The sequence below is a fragment of the Zeus faber genome, assembly GCF_960531495.2.
Source record: "Zeus faber genome assembly, chromosome: 4".
Classification (NCBI taxonomy): Eukaryota; Metazoa; Chordata; class Actinopteri; order Zeiformes; family Zeidae; genus Zeus; species Zeus faber.
In genome coordinates this window covers 15,383,930-15,403,880 of record NC_137191.1, presented here as the reverse complement: position 1 = coordinate 15,403,880, position 19,951 = coordinate 15,383,930, and the positions used below count along the sequence as shown (strand labels likewise).

At 46.3% G+C, this 19,951-nt stretch overlaps 1 protein-coding gene across 1 annotated transcript in view; it reads left to right on the top strand.

Moving 5' to 3' along the window:
• dchs2 (dachsous cadherin-related 2) overlaps positions 1-15,402 on the top strand; it is a gene marked incomplete at both ends in the record, with an annotated part of 28,013 nt that extends 12,611 nt beyond the window's left edge. Inside the window, 13 exons of the mRNA XM_079999450.1 lie at positions 67-233; positions 329-1,178; positions 1,827-2,066; positions 5,181-5,315; positions 6,736-6,945; positions 7,034-7,894; positions 7,994-8,107; positions 8,689-8,900; positions 9,047-9,198; positions 9,443-9,573; positions 10,882-11,168; positions 11,473-11,614; positions 12,794-15,402. Coding sequence (XP_079855576.1) covers positions 67-233; positions 329-1,178; positions 1,827-2,066; positions 5,181-5,315; positions 6,736-6,945; positions 7,034-7,894; positions 7,994-8,107; positions 8,689-8,900; positions 9,047-9,198; positions 9,443-9,573; positions 10,882-11,168; positions 11,473-11,614; positions 12,794-15,402 — 6,110 coding nt within the window. The remainder of the gene's footprint in view (positions 1-66; positions 234-328; positions 1,179-1,826; positions 2,067-5,180; positions 5,316-6,735; positions 6,946-7,033; positions 7,895-7,993; positions 8,108-8,688; positions 8,901-9,046; positions 9,199-9,442; positions 9,574-10,881; positions 11,169-11,472; positions 11,615-12,793) is intronic.
• Between the last annotated feature and the right edge of the window lie 4,549 nt (positions 15,403-19,951).

Here is a 19,951-nt window from a genome sequence, read left to right as displayed (position 1 = left end):
GAGGATTTATTTTTTGTTATTTAGATAACTTATGGACTGACTAATGGACTGACTATCTCTTACCAGATGATAAAGGCGATGGGTTTGGACTCTTTGGGATTGACAGTCAGAGTGGGGACATAACAGTCACAGCCCCTCTCCCCAAGGGCATCGAAACGTCCCACGATCTGAAAGTCGTCGCTCTGGACGGCGGAGCAAGCCCTTTGGAGGAGACCGCCATCATTCACGTACAGGTACCGATGAAATGAGTGTTATACTAAATACCTTTTGTATATGTTGTGATTTTGTAGTAAATTGAATAATGATGACATACAAACTGAACCTCCAGATCCATGAAGCCGAAGCCCCGTTTGACCGCTCCGACCACCAAACTGTGCGGCGTTTCTCAGTGAAGGAGGACGCAAAGCCTGCGACCGTCATCGGCTCTGCCGGAGTTCCAGACAAAGGCAGGTTCCTGTACTCCATCGCCGAGGGCGACGGCAGCATTCACTTTGGCATCGACAGCTCCTCCGGAGACATATACATCAACCAACCGCTGGACTACGAGTCTGCCACCCAGTACTTCCTGGTGATTCAAGCTGAGGAGGTGGGACCCACACTTGGAACCAATATGTCTGTGTTTGTCAGCGTGTCCGTGGACGACATGAACGACCACACGCCCTGGTTCCCTGACAAGCTGGTCACGTTCGGTCTGAGAGAGGATTCCCCTGTCGGAACACTGGCGTTTGCGTTCGACGGCAGAGACGCCGACGGAAGCTTGCCCAACAGCTTCCTCCGGTACTCCCTGACCCACGACTCTGAACCGGAAGCCTCCAGGTCCTCGCCGCCGTTCCCCTTCCTGATCCACCCTCGCACGGGAAGCCTCACCGTAGCGTCGCCGCTGGACCGCGAGACCAGCCCCAGCTTCGCCTTCACCGTCACCGCCACCGACCAGGCGGCGAGGGAAGCGGAGCGCAGACGGGCCTCGGTGACGGCGCAGGTCTTCCTGCTGGACGTCAATGACAACCGCCCGGTGTTCGTATCGTCGGACCTGGTGCAGGTGATGGAGGACACCGAGGTGGGGAGTCTACTGCATCACGTCGTGGCCGTGGATGGAGACCTGGGGGAAAGCAGCCTGGTCTCCTACAGCATCGTCGCCGGTGACAACGAGGGATTGTTTACTCTGGAGGAGAAAACAGGTATGCTTTTTCGTAGGGTAGTATTTCTCTAGTCTAGGGACTAGTTATTATAGGCCAACTCGTTATTACTCATTGACTTGTCTATCAACACACAGATCACATATTTCGATATGAAAGGGTCACGAGTCAATAACATTTTCATTAAATTCAATAATGATAAGATGGCTCACAATATAACTGACACTTCATACATAATGATAATTGCTACCAACCTTTCAGTATCATTTGTGATATCATGTGTGACTAATATTAGAACAAATTCAAAAACCAACGAATACAAATTCACCCGACTACAGAAATGTAATATTTCAGTTTGTTTGTCTCTATGGTTGTATTAAAGCAGGGAATGACTGAATAACATTCAAACAAATCAATCAATACCAGGATTACTTTTAAAAGTGATTCCAAAATGGAAACAAGAGAATTACATTTTATCAGAATATAGATTGATTTTTAACCCATTCTTTTTTATCAACTAATCGTATTCATTAAAGTAATTGTAATCTTATTAATTAGATAATAATATTGTTGTTTTCATGAGGCACACTTAAATTTATATATATCCATTTTAAGCCAGTTCACAGCAGGAAGAGTGGGAAATTGCTCCTAACTTCCTGCCGTTAATTCTTCCATAACTTTCCTCCGTAGGTCTCCTGTACCTCTCCACTCCTCTGGACTATGAGGTCCAGTCCTCCCACCGCCTGACGGTGCGGGCGGTGGACAACGGCCTCCCCCGTCTCTCCTCCACCCAGACCCTGACGGTGAAGGTGGAGGATGTGAACGACCAGCCGCCCGTCTTCCAGCAGGAAACCTACAGCGCCGCCGTTTCCGAGAACAGGGAGCCTGGGGCGGCGGTGGTCAGGGTGTCAGCCACAGATAGAGACTCAGGTAAAAGGTTATAAACTACGGACGCCATCTTTGATATATCCGATGCCCTTTTTGACACTTAAACGTAAAATCAGATTCCCATTATAAAGCCTTCTAAAAGTTAAGATGGCTTTCCTAAATTTATCTGTGCAGAATTAAGGATGAAGTGATGAAAGTTGTAACTGGCAGAAATGTAAAGTACAGGCAACGTTAAATAAGTTAAAAAGTTAAAAAAAAAAATACAAAAAAATTTTGAAAGGGGAATTTCAAAGGAAATGAGTCGAACAAGCCATAGGGACTCTATCAACTGATTGTTTCGGTCTTGGTTTTGGTTTGATTGTTTTACTATTTGGGCCTTTACCAGACAATACTTACTGCTTTCAGTTCTAAATGTCTTGTACTTCTCGGAGAGTCATAAAAAGTTTGTGTTGGTATAATGTTCAGACTGTGATGCTCGGACGGGGGTTGGGGATACGTCGATTGAGAAGGCTTTCCCTTGTTTTGGAAAGCAAAGATGTGCATAGACGGAGACAGGTGTCGCCAGCGTTAAAATGCCTGAGTTGCTCATGGTCAGTGGAATTTCTTCATCGCAGACCCATCCGAAATCCCTAGATGGCAGCGTTCGCCTGTTCCAGTTGGTGTTCTTCGATTTTTTTGGATATTGAAAAGTTTGAAAACATGTGGCCATATATAGCAACAACTCTGGCTCTGGGCGCAAATTTGCCCCACAACAATTTATGCTTGAAATTAGAGGATGAATTGAGCGTAGATTCTCTTCAATCACAAAAAAACGAATGACACATAGAGAACATGACAATTAAATCAACACATAAATTAAATCATAAAATAGTAGCAAAGTTCGGGTGGGACCTCACACAGTGTTTTTGTCCAGTTCAAGCGGTGGACTCTAAAAGCATAACCTCGGGTTTGGAGAACTTTACTGAACAGGAGCGTCGCCTCGTCCTGATTTGCCGTGAACCATTTAGTGTAACTGTACATCACACCAAATGAGGTTTACCTGAACCATAGTCATATTCGCAAATCCACACACTGATCTTGTTTATTTTACCACGTTGTCTGCTGGGCCTCCCAAATCCCATTTCTTCGCCTCATGTTGACAGTCTGAGTCCTTTTAAAGATTGTTGGCACCTCGGGCTGAAGGGCATGTGGTCCAGGGGTCTGTACAGGAGGACTTTTTCTATAAGCTAACATTCTTGGGGGTGAAAATTGTCCAAAAAAAGCAAGCACACGGCTCTTCTGGGAGATTTGAAAGGTCTTTTCTTGTGATGTTTTCCATAATACAAGCCATCTGTGCTAATAGGCCATGTTTTCATCTGTCTCTTCAAATCTCCCGGTCTGGAACCCACTCCCACTAGTCTCCTTTCATTATCATTTTGGCTTTTTCACTGACAATCTCAAGTGATGACCATTGGTTTTTGCCCGGGTTGGTTTTTGAATCCACTTTAAATGAGTCACAGATGCTCAGCTGAGACGTGCGATGTCAGTGCATGTGACGTCTAAACTTTACTTACTCATTCTGGATCAAATGAAACAACTGTGGAAAGCCACATTGTTATTGTTGCGAGTGCTTTTACGGTTAGCTTTTATCGACACATCTCCCTTGCCACGGAGACCATCTTGACCGCTCCCTTCACATTAACATTTGCAAATGTAGTTAATAATTTTTGCTAAAAACGTTCCTTCTTCCTTTTGAAATCTCAAACGATGTGCTCGGTGCCGCAGCATTGGGCGAGCGATTTCCTCACTCCTTCTTTCCTTCCTCAACTCTTTAATACGAGACAGAAAAATGAAACTATACAGTATATATCCAAAGTCATCGTACGTATATGCTGGCGATCCTGGAGAGAAAAGCAGAAATGGTTAAATGGTAAATTATGTTGCCAGCGAGATTTACATGTCACATAAATCTGAATCACAACATAAGTCGGTGTGTGGATATTCCTCGTCCTTTTTCCAAGAATGACCTCAGTTAAGTCCCTGACATCCCCGGCATCATCTCTGCCAAAACATGTGACCCCCACAGCACTCCCACAGTGTCTGTGTGTGTGTGTGTGTGTGTGTGTGTGTGTGTGTGTGTGTGTGTGTGTGTGTGTGTGTGTGTGTGTGTGTGTGTGTGTGTGTGTGTGTGTGTGTGTGTGTGTGTGTGTGTGTGTGGACCTGTTCACTGTCTACTGTAGCGGCCATGGGGGACGGCCATACTTTCAACCTATGCTCCAAAATGTGTACATGCGCTGATGAAAACCACATGCTTAGTTTAGTAACAGCTGCTAGTTATGCTCCACTTCACCACCAGTGTGTGTGTGTGTCTGTGTGTGTGTGTGTGTGTGTGTGTGTGTGTGTGTGTGTGTGTGTGTGTGTGTGTGTGTGTGTGTGTGTGTGTGTGTGTGTGTGTGTGTGTGTGTGTGTGTGTGTCCCCAACCCTATAAAAAGAATACACATAAAGGCGAGATTTTGTTTTTGTTTAACCAATTTTATTAAATGCCTGGGTCGTGCAGCCTGACAATCTAAGGCTCTGTAGTCTGTACCGTGATGAGGAGTCTCTTCTCCTCGGTCAAACTGGGGGTGTTGCTGTGGCTCCAGGGCCACATTGATTTACAGCAATGGTTCCAACCCAGGCCCTGGATAACAGCGCAGCACTGGGCTCAAATAAAGGTTAGCGAGGTCCCGGCATTTCTTTTCTAAAAACGACAGATTATATCTGTGGTGATTTATACCTGCTGCTCCGCCTACAATCTGCCAATCAGATAAGGGTCTTTCGAGAAATGTTAACCGGAATATAAACATAAACTGACGCTAATGAGTTGTCAAAAGTAAATTCTTGGGAGTAGACTTGTTTTATTAACTGATGCTAAAGCTAAAGATTGAAAGTAATGATGCCAAATTATTTTAGCATCATTGTCACCGTACAAAGCAGGAAACAGAGTGAAGAATTTAAATGGGTGGAAGCACGGACATATTAAGGGTGTTGTGGAGCAGTTTTTAGTATTTTGAAGGGGAAAAAAATAGATCACTGTAAATATGCTCTTAAAAAAAAAAAAAAAAAAGCCAAGGAATTCAATGGAGACGTACAAAGTATGCAGTATGTTCCATCCTCCCTTTCTGTCCAATCTACAGGGAAGAACGCAGCGGTGTGGTACAGTCTGCTGCCGGGGCCCGGGTACCACTTCTTCAGCATCAACCCCCAAACCGGACTGATCACCACCACCGCCTTCCTGGACCGAGAGCAACACCAACGCTTCACCCTCAGAGGTAGAACCTGGGTCATGGCCGGCCTGTCCATGCTAAACACTCAATAATCAGATTAAGCTCCATATTCGGGTCAAGGAAATAATGTGTTCAAGGTGTTTACGCGCGTTTGGAATAATGCCATTCCTGAAAAACAGAGTTTACGTGGCATAGTCGGGGTAGTGACCGAAAGTACTTGCTGTGCCATCCCGGAAAAACCCCCGTCTACAATCCTCTCCTACACTTTCTTGAATTTCGGTTGATTTCGGTTCTTGCTTCCATCCAAACTATCTCACTATATTAGGCTCCCTCATCAAACTCAACATAAAAAAACACTCTCACTTTCCCACCAAAAGTGCGGTTGCCATGGTGACATTGTTTATCTGCCCAAACAACTCTTTCCGGGTCTAATACATGCGGCAGAGTTTATCTGATCAGACCCGGGTTAAGGTGTTTACACGGCATGATAAATGGAACAGCCCATCTCACTCAGTGAGATGGGCTGTTCGGTTACATTTCTGAGTCGTTCGAATGTTGAAACCCTCATGGTCGATACATCCATGTGTAGCCGCAGACTCAAAATTGTGAAAAAAAATAAAAATAAAATCTTTGATGTAGTTAAGAAAATGTCTAGCGGGCAGTTTCTATACAGTTCTATAAAATATGAGGAGAAAACATTGTCCTCTCTCTCTCTATCTCTCCCTCTCTCTCTCTCTCTCTCACACAGCTAAATGCATTTCTCACTCTCTTGCTCTCTGCTGCTTCCAGTTTCACAGCCAGAGCCATAAAGAATTTATGGTCCAACCTCTGTGTGAATGCAACATTATTCACCAGATTGATTTATGTTGAGGAAACTCTACAGACGTTTTAAGGGGCCGAGGCCTCACCAATCTCCACTGGCTGTGCTGCTACGTTTTAGCCCCGCCGACCCTCTTGTTGTTTTTTTCCAGTGTTTGTTCTGTCTCTCATGGGCACATAATTACATTTAAAGTGTTCCGCAATATTTAGTGATAAACTGTTTTCAGATGTTTGTATCTGAAATGTTTTGCAGTCAGTGGTGTAATGAACACTTTTATATAACCATTTATTATTAAGAAAGTTCAATTGTCTTGTGGCGGCTGTGCCTGGATCATGCAGATTTTATTTCGAACCGCTGAGAAGAGTGTCACAACATTTCTACAGATGCAAATCTTTGCCGATGAATTTTTATTTATTTTATTTTTTTGCAAAGGTTTTGAGAAAAAGTCCTGCTCGTCTCGACATGGCTGCGGGTGCATTAAACTTGAAGTTGAACCTTGAAGTTTCTGAAGTTTTAATCCAAGTTTAATCCCAGTTTCCAATGCGGGATGAAAAATAAACCATACTGTATACTGTAGTACAATGCGTGCTAATCGTTTGGACTGGAGAGATTTGTCTTTGATTTCTTCCAACTCGTGCTCCCCAGTCCAGGGTCGTGACAGCGGCTCACATCCGCTCTCTGCGACGGCCACGGTCGTTTGCTCCGTTCTCGACGACAACGACAACCCCCCGGAGTTCGTGCAGTCGTCCTTCCACATCAACCTGCCGGAAAACCTTCCTCCCGGCGTGATCCACACCGCGCAGGCCTCGGACCCAGACCGCGGAGAAAACGGGACCATACGCTACTCCATACTGGGTGAGGAACCCAGATGTTTCCCAGTATACCAAGGTTTTGAGTTTTCATTTCCGTTAGTTTTACTCTGTGCCTTGTATTTTCTCTCCAGATGAGGACTACGGCGGACGCTTCACCGTGAACCCTCACTCGGGCGCGGTCAGCACGACGGAGGTCCTCGATCGGGAGGAGAGGTGGAGCTACACGCTCACCATCCAGGCCAGCGACCGCGGGCCGACACCCCTCAGCTCCGTCACCCAGATCCAGCTGAGGCTCCTGGATGAGAACGACAACAGTCCCTCCTTCAACCAGAAGAGCTTCCACGCCACCGTGAGCGAGGGGCTTCCCGCCGGCGCCGTGGTGCTGCGCCTCTCCGCCCTGGACCCCGACGAAGGTTTGAACGGGGAAGTGAGCTTCTCCCTGGAGGAGGACGACAACCAGGGCGCCTTCTCGGTGGACGCCGCCTCGGGAGTGGTCCGCACCACGCGGCCGCTGGACCGGGAGAGCAGGGACTCGTACTCGCTCAGAGTAGTGGCCGCCGACAGCAGCACTGTGGGGCCGCGGAGGTCGGTGGTGCCGGTGAACATTCGGGTGGAGGACATCAACGACAACGCTCCGGCGTGCGACCAGGACCCCAGCAACACCTGGATCGCCATGAGAACCCCCCCGAACCAGATCGTTGCCAAAGTGACCGCCAATGATCGGGACCTGGGTGAGAATGGAACGGTACACTTTGCGCTGTCCAAGGAAGACGGATTTTTCACTGTGAACAATAAATCGGGAGAGATCTCGCTGAGGAGGCCACTGAGAGCTGCTTTCTCTGGACGGAAGCTGCAGGTTGTGGTGGCAGACCAAGGCAGGCCGGCTCTGACCTCCACCTGCCTGGTCTTCATCCACCTGAAAGGAGACCAGGAAGGACTGCTGTTCACCCAAAGGATATACAACACTACCGCCACCGAGAACAGCTTGACTGGTATGTTCTATTTTCAGATTTTAACGCGACATTCTCTACATAATTGTCTTAATCCACAACTTCATGAGGTATTTCTGGTGATATTTGTTCTTTGCCAAGGCACCTGGATTGCAAAGGTTGAAGCTTACCATCAAGGCAGCAGCAGAGAGGGGATCGCATACAGTATTTTCAGTGGGAATGAGAATGACGTTTTCAGCATCGAACAAAACACAGGTAAAATAAAATAAAAAACACATTTTAAAATTGCTCTTCACAAGCTGTGTGTTCTGCACCCTTTCAAAAGGTACAGAGAATTGGTTATTGAATCGGTGAAGCCTTTTTAGTCTTTGTAGGAGCGCAGAACTCATTCGCCCTATTTTCCATAAGTCTCTCCAGATGAATAATCCTGGATTTCATGTTTTTACATCCATCATCAAAATGGATTTTGTTTTTTCATATCCATCGAGAGAACAGACTCTCAAAAAATCGAATTGGGCTTTTGTAATTCTCTGTTTACCTCCAATGATATATATGTAAAACAACATAAACTGTACTTCCCCTAAAAACTGGTCTTTATTTGGATTATGTATTGGATGGAAACCATCACGGTTTGCCAGCCTGATTATGTTATGGTCTGGGTCGCTTTTTCCCCCCCAAGTTTAACAGTTTTCATATGCGTATAACGACCTAATGTGCTATTTTCACACACTGCAGTAGTATGCTAGACTTTGATTAAGTGACAAACCCTTATGTGCGAGTATTTTCTTTTGAGGAAATGCGATACACCTCTGTCTCTAATTGTCCCCGTCCACCAGGTGATATTACGGTCCAAAGACAGGACTCTTTGAATTTTGAGGAAAGCCACGAGATCCAGCTGGTGGTTCTGGCCGACACCGGGCTGGAGATGGCGCACTGCAGGGTCTCCGTCAGCCTCCAGGACGTCAACGACAACGCTCCAGTGTTTGAATACAGCTATTACCGAACCGCAGTTTGGGAGGGCCAAGTGCACAACACCTACGTCATGCAGGTACACACGAGTATAACAGTAAAACAAGCATCCTTATCCTAAGGAAGCCGGGTAAGTTTGTCGTCTTCACAATTAGTGAGTTTGTCAACGGCACAAAATAGATTATGGATAGAGTCATTGTGACGTCATGCGCTTGCTGTTTACAGGTGTTTGCTTCTGACGCTGACAGCGGCGTGAATGGGCAGATGGAGTACTCCATCGTGTCCGGGGATCATAACCAAGCCTTCGTCTTAGATCCTGTACGAGGGATCCTCGCTACCAATGCTGTCCTGGACCGTGAGATCACTGCCTCGTACAAGTAAGTCCACTTCACTGCACATAGTTTCACAAGCATTTTCATAAGCTTTTAATGAATAACAAGCTAAAATGCGAAACAAAGATTTGTAGATAATGCATTTGCCATGCTCACATTTATTGATACACTATTTTTTAACATTCCACAATTCCCAAGATAGTGATCAGTTCATTCTTCTATATTGTCACTTTCTTCCTGTGCTTTGAGGCTTGAGAAGCGATTTACTTTGTACCCAATCACCTTGCAGGCTGGTGGTGCAGGCTACAGACAGGGGGATCACTCGGCTCAGTGGCACCACAACCATCAGGGTCCAAGTTGTTGATGTCAACGACAACAGCCCGGCCATCCCCCCCGCCAGGCCTGTGGCCATAGCAGAGAGTAAGACTGTATAAATCATACATTTCTCTTTATATTAGGAACCATATGTGACCCACCAAATAAGTTGAAAAAACCTTTCTTGGAGGAAAATTAGATTTTTCCAGATTCGTGTTCAACCGAGTTTGATTTATAAATAGTAGAAAAATGTTAAACCGTGGAGTTAAATGTTCCCGTTAGATGACATGGGGAAACGCGGTTCACTTACCGAGACGCAGATCGATGGTTTCCCTTCCAGGTGAAGATCATTCCTCCATATTCCATGTGATGTGAAGTCACAATGTGAAACCGTTTTGATAGAATTCAAGCTTTAAATCGTACCACTGTACACACCCAGAGCCACTGTTGTGAAACGGCGAAGAAGAAGAAGAAGAACCCTTTGCGTCACACACCTAGGTCACTTCCGTGAACAGACGGTTAAAGCGCAGCACGGGGTGTTTCGGTCTCACTTGTCTGTGAAAACGTTCTTCTCCGTATCGTTATGGATTAGGAGAAGCGGGTGGCGGAAGCTCTGAATCATATTTCGGACCTAAATCCGACCAGTGCCATAGATCCAAGTCAGTGTTAGCAGCGCGTACTGGACTTCATTCTCCCCGATGAGAGTCAGTTCTCCGACAGCGACGCGGAGAACGACAGCGACGCTGAATCTGATATTACTCGAGACTTGGAGAACATTTCAAACAGCGGATTTCAACCTTAATGCGACGATGAAACAGAATATTTTCAAGAACCACCGGAGGAGACCCACGATACACCCGTTATTATTACAACGGAAGAAGTCAATGACGTGATGAAGTTCGTTGAGGTTGGTGACAGATTTTCTGATTTCAGATTTTCTGAGACTCATAATATTGATAGACTCTACATTTTGTTGTGTTGTCCGTACTTTTAAACTCCAAAATAATTCCACTTTTTTAAAAACAAAATTAGTTGTGTGTTGTTGAGCTGTTTGTGATTGGCCCATTCAGCAGTATGTTAATAAGCCATGAGGCTTTGTTTGTCTGCCAACTCCATTTGCATTGTGGGAGCTGGCTGAATGAAGCTGGTGTGGGTAAAACTTTGGAGGTGATTATCTCAAAAAGACGGTTTGCCGCACCCTTGTCATTAACAAGTCATAGCTTTAAAAATATTTGCTTGATTTGCACCAGTGACACCTTGTTTGGAAGCTCTGATTCGCCACTTTCAAATGGTGAAAAAATAAAAAATCGAAAGCCACCAAATGACCCTAAAGTACGCGGTGGGTCACATATGCTTATTGAAAATATAACTGATATCGGATATGTATTGAATTGCACTCATGCTGTTGTGCAGATCTTCCTGCAGGTTACATGGTCACCCAGGTGACTGCCAATGACGTGGACCTCAGCCCTGTGATCACCTTCAGCTTTGCCGACAACAGCAGCAGCGACGGCTCCTTCGCTATCGACCGCTACACCGGTGTGATAACGCTGAAGGAGGCCCTGGACTACGAGGAGCAGACGGAGCACGTCCTGGCGGTCTGGGCGTCTGACTCGCTGTACCAGACCTCTGGAGAGGTCAAAATTCAAGTGCTGGATGTCAACGACAACGCTCCCATCTTCTCCCAGGCGTCCTACCAGGTGGAAAAATATACATTTTTATTCGGTTGTTCAAAGAAAATCCTCAATTCAGTGATGTCCTCTTCATTTTAACAAGACAAGCATTTCGGTATATTGTCTAGACATTCCGTCATCTACTGTAACTTATTAAGTATTTAGTATTTGTTTAGCAGGGAGTGGCCATGACACAAACTTGTGCATTACATGACTTAGTACCATGGTAAAATGCAGTATATTGGTATAATGCAGGTATCCCAATCCCCTCATCTATATATGCTGATCTCACTGCATAAATAACAGCCTCTACTTTAATCTCACCTGGCAGGTGGAGCTGTCGGAGGAGGCGTCTGCCAACACCCACGTCATCTCCCTCTCAGCTACAGACACAGACTCTGGGCTCAACGGGAAGGTCTCCTACAGACTGTTGTCTTCGCCTTCACAGGGTTTCTACATCCAGCCAGACAACGGTAAGGCCACTTCAACAAATACAAAGTATAAGAAAAACAGCTCATATTCTAAACAAATACAGACCACGACCTGTTCTAGCAACATTGATGCCCCAATGTGTAACGTACAACGACACAAAATCTTGCAGTCTGATCCTTCAGTTCAGATATTGTATCCCGCCTCAATAAAACCCTTTTTTTCTGGCACAGCTAAGCTCATTTTATGCCTGGTACCAGCATACGGCTGCATGCCAAAAGAGACTTTGTATAGGTTTAAGAATCGCCACACAAAAAAAACATTTTGAAAGACATCCAAACTAATAATTTAGCCACAAACGCTCAATTTTGCCACTATTCATACAGTATCATCACAGGCATGCACAGCAAAATATCACTATAATAAGATAGAGGGAGGAAGAAGTGGGATTTTCTGGAATCAGACAGACAATAAGAGGTCACCGCACTTCTCAGGAGGCTCAGTTTGATTTTCCATTTAGAGATCATCTCTCCCCAAAACACATGAGTTTGGACTCAGACGAGTCTTCTCTGAAGCTGGCCAGCGTGTCCTTTTTACTTGTGGTTCGTAGGCTCATACCTTCTCTGTTTTAAATTTGATTTAGAAGAAATGTGATGATCGTGTTTTGTGCTTGAATCAAACTTTTCTTTGTTGAGTATAGCTCTCGGGTTATTGGCTAGAATACAGAAGTCTGAGATGGTGTTTTAGTGGTTTCCCATCTTTTCCATTGTTCTGTGTTCAGTAGTACATTGATTGCTGCGGTGCCTCAGTATTACTGAAGCCCAACTTGGGCTGTAAATTGGTTTGAGATACTTGATGGAGATTTTTTTTTTCCAATAAAGTATATTGTTTCAAGTCCCCTTAACAGATTCAATGGGATTGTGCATGTGTATTTCTTACAATCAAACAAATCAAACAACAGATTAAATAATTGTAATGAGGTAAATGTTTCCCACTGTAGTATCATCATTTGCAAAGAGCTTCTTGTGTTGTCGAAATCATTTGGGACCATTTCAACTTTTACTAAAGAAAAAGGTGGAACTTGTGCTTGGATTGTAAGATGCTATTTTAGCAAATGCGCCTGTAGCAGATGTGTGCTGACGACTTTAATGTTTCATATGTAAACATTCATGTGTCTACAGGTTCAAACGAGCGTCTAAAAAGTCCACTCTTATGTTGTGCAGGATCTGTGTTTACCAACAAGCCCCTGAAGGACATCACTCACGGCAACCTAATCCAGCTCCTGGTGGAGGCCAGAGACGGCGGCGATCCCGTCCAGGCCACCATCACCTCTGTAGACGTGCTCATACTCGACGTCAACAACAACGCACCGCTCTTCCAGCAGGACACCTACACGCTGAGCGTCCCTGAGGACGCCCTGACAGGCTCCAACCTGCTCACCCTCTCTGCGGAGGACACGGACTGGGAACCCAAAAACCACCACTTAGAATATGTCATCATCAGAGGGAATGAGGAGAGGCAGTTCTCGCTGGAAGCGAACATGGTTTACCTCGAGAACCAGCAGAGGAGCGTCGGGAAACTGGTTCTGAGTAAGCCGTTAGATCGGGAAACTGCAGACAGCTACAGATTAACTGTGCTTGTGTCCGATCGGGGAACGCCGCGACTCAACAGCTCCGCCGTTGTCATAGTGACCGTGACGGATGTCAACGACAACGCCCCTGTATTTGCGAGCGCACAGTACCACGCCCAGGTGAGTGAAAAAAGCTCGGCTGGGACCAGGCTCATCCGGGTCAGCGCTCAGGATCCAGACCTCGGGATCAACGGCCTGGTGCGTTACGACATCATCTCAGGGAACAGTAAGGGTCACCTCAAGCTGGACCCCAACTCTGGCTTGTTAATAGTCAATAACTCTCTTGACTATGAGGAAGATTCCAAGTACACACTGACCATCCAGGCGTCTGACGGGGGCCAATCAACGGAAGAACATAAAGTAGCTTTCGCCGTCATTTTCATCTCTGTGTTGGATGAGAACGATAACACTCCATACTTTATGTTTCCCTTGGTAAACTGCTCCGTGTCGGAGAACCTCCCCGCCTTCAGCCCCGTCTGCGCCGTCTACGCCGTTGACAATGACTTGGGGATCTACGGACAGCTGACCTACTCCGTCCTCTCAGCCTGCGTTCTGGACTACGGCAGCGGCAGCCCTGAACGGAAAGAGGCCTTCGCTATTGACCCACTTACAGGCGACATCCACACAGGACAGACTTTCGATTACGAACGGGAGAGCAAGTACTGCTTTGTGGTGGAGGCCAGGGACAAAGGCAACAAGGCCGCCACAGTGAGAGTCCAGGTGACCATCAAGGGAGTGGATGAGTTCAGTCCTGTCTTCACTCAAAGACAATACCAGTTCGTCCTCCCTGAGAACGCGAAGCCTGGCCAAATAGTGGGCCATGTGATGGCCATGGACAATGATGGAGGTGTGGATGGGCTGGTGGAATACTCCCTGCTAAACCCCTCACCGTTTTTCTCCATCAACCAGACAATGGGTGCCATCGCAGTGTCAGGCCCAGTATACCGTCAAAGAGGTAGCCTGTCCAGAGAGGATACGGTGGAGCTGATAGTTTCTGCAGGCAGTCCTAGAATCGAGTCAAAGATCACCACTTGCCTGGTGTCCATCAACATATCCAACTCTGCACTAGCGCTCGTAGGAGGCCCCCTAAATGTCCACATACTCATTCTGTGTGCGTCACTTATCATGTTTCTTCTGTTTCTCCTATTTTTTGTGGCCCTGGTTCTTAGGTACAAGATAAAGGAAGCCGCAATCAAAAAGGCAGCTGCTATTGCAGCCAACCTGAACAATGGGCCTGGTTCATTTGGGAGATCCAGTGGTAATTCACAAAATGGTATCGGTTTGCTTGAATTCAAAAGGCCCAACGTCACATTGCGAAGAACTGATATTTCCGACCCGTACAGACGTTCAGCCTCGAGTGGTCGTGGTTCAGCAGAAGGTGAGACAGCAGAGGATCAGGAGATTAAGTGGATTAATGAGTACCCTTGCCGTAAAAGGGCGGGAAGCCTACAAAACAAAGGAAAACACATCCCGGATTCTGTTAATGCTGGAGACTGCATCTCTTGCCATTCCATTGAGGTCAGGACGGAGCATATAGCTTCCATCAGTACAAATCTATCTATAGAGTTGCCCAGTGCAGAGAGCCTGCACCACTTCAAGGAGGAAGGAGGGGGCGAGGGGCTACTTTCAAATACAATTAGGGCAAGGGATTTGGAAGAAAGCATGAGGATTAGGGGGTACATTCCTCTATCAGAGGCCCATGCTTCCGCGGGGTCCCTTTCTTCACTGGTGTGTCCGGAGGAGCAGCTCCAGGGCAGCTATAACTGGGACTACCTCCTGGACTGGGAACCCCGTTTCCAGCCTCTGGCCTCCGTCTTCACGGACATCGGAATGCTCCCCGATGAGGAGCTGCAGGGCGGCCGTGAGGACTTAGCAGGTGAGGCCAGCTGCCTCATGTACCCGCCTCCTCTGATTACAGGCGTGGCTCAGCCGGGCATTAGGACCGTACCCCCGCGTATGCTAGGCCGCGTGCCAACCCTGAGCAGGAGGCCCTCCTACCCCAAGTACTCCTACTCTCCCCTGGCCAGGAACACTGGACTCACCCCCTCGGCCATGACTCCCAGTTTCTCCCCTTCACTGTCTCTGCTGACCATCAGGACTCCCAGTGCCTCACCAGTGGTGTCAGAGACCGGGGTGGGTGGCATCAGGCTGGACTCAGGACCTCACACTGCGAGCCTCTTGGAGTCAGAAGTGCAGGTATAGACTGAGAGAAGATATGGACAACTTCAATACTCTGCGAGCATTTGATCATGTAATAAATTACATTAACATTTGATCGTTCTGATCACCTCAGTGCTTTATTAAGCTAAACAGCTGGAAATTCTTATTGGAGTGTTCCATTGTCATGTGCTGTATTCACTGAACTTTATATGTACATCACATATTTTAAGTGGTGGCATTGGATTGTCAAATCAAGAAAATATAGTTGCGCAATGACTTCAGTTGATTGTTAATTTACCAAAATAACATTCTTCTGTAATAAAAAACTAATGTTTGGAAAACACTGAACTTTGTCTTGCATTAATATCCTAAAAGGCACAGCCTTGAACAATGGCAGATGTTTGAATGAGCAATTAAATAATGGATGTACTGTTGTAAATGGTATCTGCAGAAAATGAAACACTTCGTTATTGCTGTTGATTGTAGTTTTAAGATGGAACAGATTCCAGATTCGGTTCGACTCTAACAAGGAAAGGAGGAAAAAGAAAAAAAAGCTCAAGTCTAAATCCCTTCATCTTGGAAAGTTACAAACTGTCTGCAGTTTGAATTAAGACCAATAACTTCTGCTCCCTCTAATCACATCCGTCACTGTATTCCACTATTAAAATATACCATAAAACCTACTTATGCTATTTCTGCAATCTGGGGCAGTTAGGCCCTAATTTCTGAAGATGACAATTTCCCCCAAAGTCAGAAATAAAAACGAAACATTTCTTGACCAAACGCCGTTAACTTCCATTCCTGAACACAAGACAATATCCAGGGTGATTTAATGGGATATAGGCATGTTTTAAGGGTTATGCATATAAGTACTATAATTTCACTGAGTAGCTCTGGGTTTTGTACCTTAATGACATTTCTGATTGGAGGCTTCGTCCTCTGGTTCTGGAGCTTTGGCAAAGTTCCTTTTAATAGAACTGCACTGATCCCCCAACGTTTTTCCATCGTGCTGTGAGTAGGTTAGAGACCTACTGTTTCTAAGCAGCATTTTATTTTAAGGAATGTATAGTTCCCTCGGAGCAGATTTGTCTGTGTTTTATTAATGCGTGCAGTGAAAGTTGCATTATATAACCAATTTCCCGTGCTCTCTCAAGTGGAACGTCTCAAAACATCTCATGTGATTTGGATCTAGGGTGGTGTACCTTTGTAAACGTTGTGTTTTTCCACAGATTTCATGAGTGATTAAAACAACAAAAACGTCTCAAAACGAGAAAATGTGTTCCTTGAGTGTACGTTGACTAGATTTCTGTATTTGAAATATTCAATATCGAGGATCTGCAAAACACAAGCGTCCCTCTGAGACACCACTGACCTGGATCCCGTGGAGTTCGAACGCTGAGGAACTAAAAGTTCCCCGATATGGGAGTGCGTTTGGTTCCATCAGGCGTTCTTTCCCAAACCCATTTTCCACATGACCACCGTGGCGGTTTAACGCAGCGTTGAACAGTGGGATGCGATACGGCGGCTTGAATGAATTCATTATGCATTCCAAATATTTAAAAGGGGGAAAATAAAAGGGGGGGGGGGATAAAAAAGGGACGACTTTTTTTTTTTTTTTTTCTGCCTCAAAACACTGACGTGAAAAACATTGAAAACACAGCAGTGCGTAGGTTAGGAAAGATGCTTTATTTCGCTGTCGTAATAAAACCAGCTATTCACACAAGGTTGGGATGCATAGGGTCTGCGGCACCGGCGCGTTGTGTATCTGAGTCGTTCCATGTGTTTGGACAGAACCCCCCCCCCCGCGCAGGCCAGAAGCGAGCGTTTCGGAGAACAACGCCGCAGCACCGGCGCCGCCATGAAGTTCTACCGGCGTCAGAGCTGGAAAGGAAGGCTGCGAGACGCTAGAAAGACCCAAAAGAAAGTCGGCGTCGAAAGCTCCTTCGTTGCCTTGGCGAGACAACAGTCGCCGGCGCTGATGAGCTGCTTGGTAATCTCACGCCACAAAGCGGGAACGCTGCCCCGGTTACTCAGTTTTCCATGAGAGCCACAGTTCATGCCCCGGCCTTCGTCCAGTTGAAATCCCCACCGGTGACCACGCCGGCGCAGCGGAGGGTTTGGTTCCCGTTGGCTCCGGCCCGGTTGAGACCTTCGACCTGACCCTCCCCGTTACGGCGGGCAGAAGAATAAAAAATAAAAAAACACCTCGAATAAAGACACCAGATTTTAACGTGGCGAGATCTCTCTTTTTTTTTTACTTTTTTTTTTCTCTTTTGAAAAGAATTCCAATTTTTTTTTTTTTCTTTTAGGAAACGCCACTCGGGCGATCCGGCGCGGCTCCGCTCGGTCTGCCGCTGCTCCGTCTCGGCCGTCTTCGGGGAGCGGACGCCGTTGGAGGCCGAGAAGCGGAGACTCTGCAGCAGATCCTGAAAGCCTTATGGAGGATAATAAACAGCGGGCTCCGAGTCATACAAACCATGTGTGTTCTGCATACTGTCACAGGTAGATGCATTATTATTTATTGACTCAGCTCGCAGTCCGTCCCAAGCCGCCGTACCTGCTGAGTGGGTTCTCTGTGACAGAACGTCGTCCAACCCCCATGGAGAACCTGTCAAAAGGACCCAAAAAGGGCTGAAGGTGCAGTTTTGCACTTAGTTTCTCGCAGAAAAACAAAGAAAGATCTATATGTAATAAATACTACTTCAAGCCTTTACCCCTGCAGTTGTCCCCGGTGGAGACGTGGTTTTGGATGGAAGAGGACGTCGGATTTGGGATTGGGAGTAGGCACGGCCGACGGCAGGCAATCAAACCCTGATTAACTTCTCCCAGCGCCTCGCAGCGCTCGCCGATCTGGCTTAGATCAGGCCTTGTCAGTTCTGGTCGAGGCTGAGATCAGAACATTCCCGGGTGAAAAAAAAAAAAGTGTCTTCGCTCCGTAGCGAGAGGGAGAGGATGATAAGTCTCTCGCATCTGACCTGCCGCTCGTCCCAAATTTACTTGGGCGGGGGGCGCCGACGAATCTAAATCCAACACAGATGCACTATCATCGTCCTGGCTCTTGCTCATCTTCTCCGCTTTCTCTGCCTCGGCCTCCGAAACAAGGGGTTCAGCATCGCGGTGAAGAGCGGGGTCGGCTCGCGGCCCCGTTAGTATCTCCGGGATCCGACGGGGGCGGCAAGTCCTGCGCGTTAAAAATACTTTTTCCAATTGGGGAAAAGTCCAAAAAGGTATATTGTTTTATACGTGTGCGCTGGGTCTCATGGTTTTGCCGCCTGTTGCGTAACGTTCCCCTTAAATACACATTCATGTTTAGCCGAGCTGTCAGCTTTGGCAGAGAGGAATGTTTAAACAGATTTAGGGTAATTGCATTAGTCCGACCGGAATTTGTTTGGTTAAACGTCAGACGTGTGCAACGGTTAGACTCCTACTTAACATGCTTACGGCGGTACGACCGCCCCGGCGTGCATCACAGGCTCTAATGGTCCGGGGGTCATATTTCCGTCAGAAACGCCACCTGTCGCACGGGAAGGGGCAGTTAAGCTGTTTCTGCGTCCATCAAGGCGCCGTCGTCACATCCAAGCCGCTGCCACACCGCTCCTTGTTTAATTGCTTTATCTCCGTAAGCTAAGCGGCGCAGGGAACGCGAGTCCCAATTTTATTCCATGAACATGATCATTTCTCTGTCACCGTAAAAGATAAAGATCGTTCAGATGGTTCATTTTTTTGTTCTCTCCTTTTAACGTTACTTTTTTTGTTTCTTTTTTTGATATTGTTGTCAACAATAAGATCAAGAAATACATTTTCTTCTTTTTTTTTGTGCATTGCATTGAGAAGGAAAGCATTTACAATGGGCTCGAAAGGGAAATACATCTCAGTTTGATCGCCGATTTTCTAAAGGCATTTTAAATTAATTGACCCCACAACAAAAAAAAAAAGAAAAATAATAATAATTTGATTGGGTTTGACTTCGCCTCGAAGCTCAATCACGGCAGAGTGGCCCGGCGGTGCGGGGAGCTGCACGCGGAGACCGTCGCTGGCGTCTGACCCCGACCGAAAAACACGATCGTGTTTCTCAGATGTTTGACAAGAGCGATGGACAACGCTCTCCAGAACGCAGCGCAGCGCCCGCGCACGACTGTTTCCAATATAACCACACAGACGTGACGCTGCAGAGGAGCCTTTGAAATAGGGATGAAAAAAAAAAAAAAAAAAAAAAAAAAAGGGCAATTTTTTTTTCGGTTCATTTCCAAATCGCTCATACTCCTTCAAGGGTTAAACGCTGTTTTTCTTGAAATTATATGGAATGGATTTTTAAGTGGGTGTTTTGGTTCCTTGAATCCTCAAAATACGTTTTTAAGTTTGAGTTTTTTGAAATAGAGAGGTTCATGGGAAGAATGGGAAAAGAAAAGTGTCTTTTTAATAATTATTTTTCCTCAATCCGTCTTGAGATACTGAACATGTTGTTTTGGTACCAACGTCTTCAATGAAGGGCACAGGTCTTCCGATTTCCTACCCTAAATTTCCTTCTTTTACAGTACACGCATTTGGGGTGTGTGTGTGTGGGGGGGGGGGTGTCAGTAGCAACACTTCA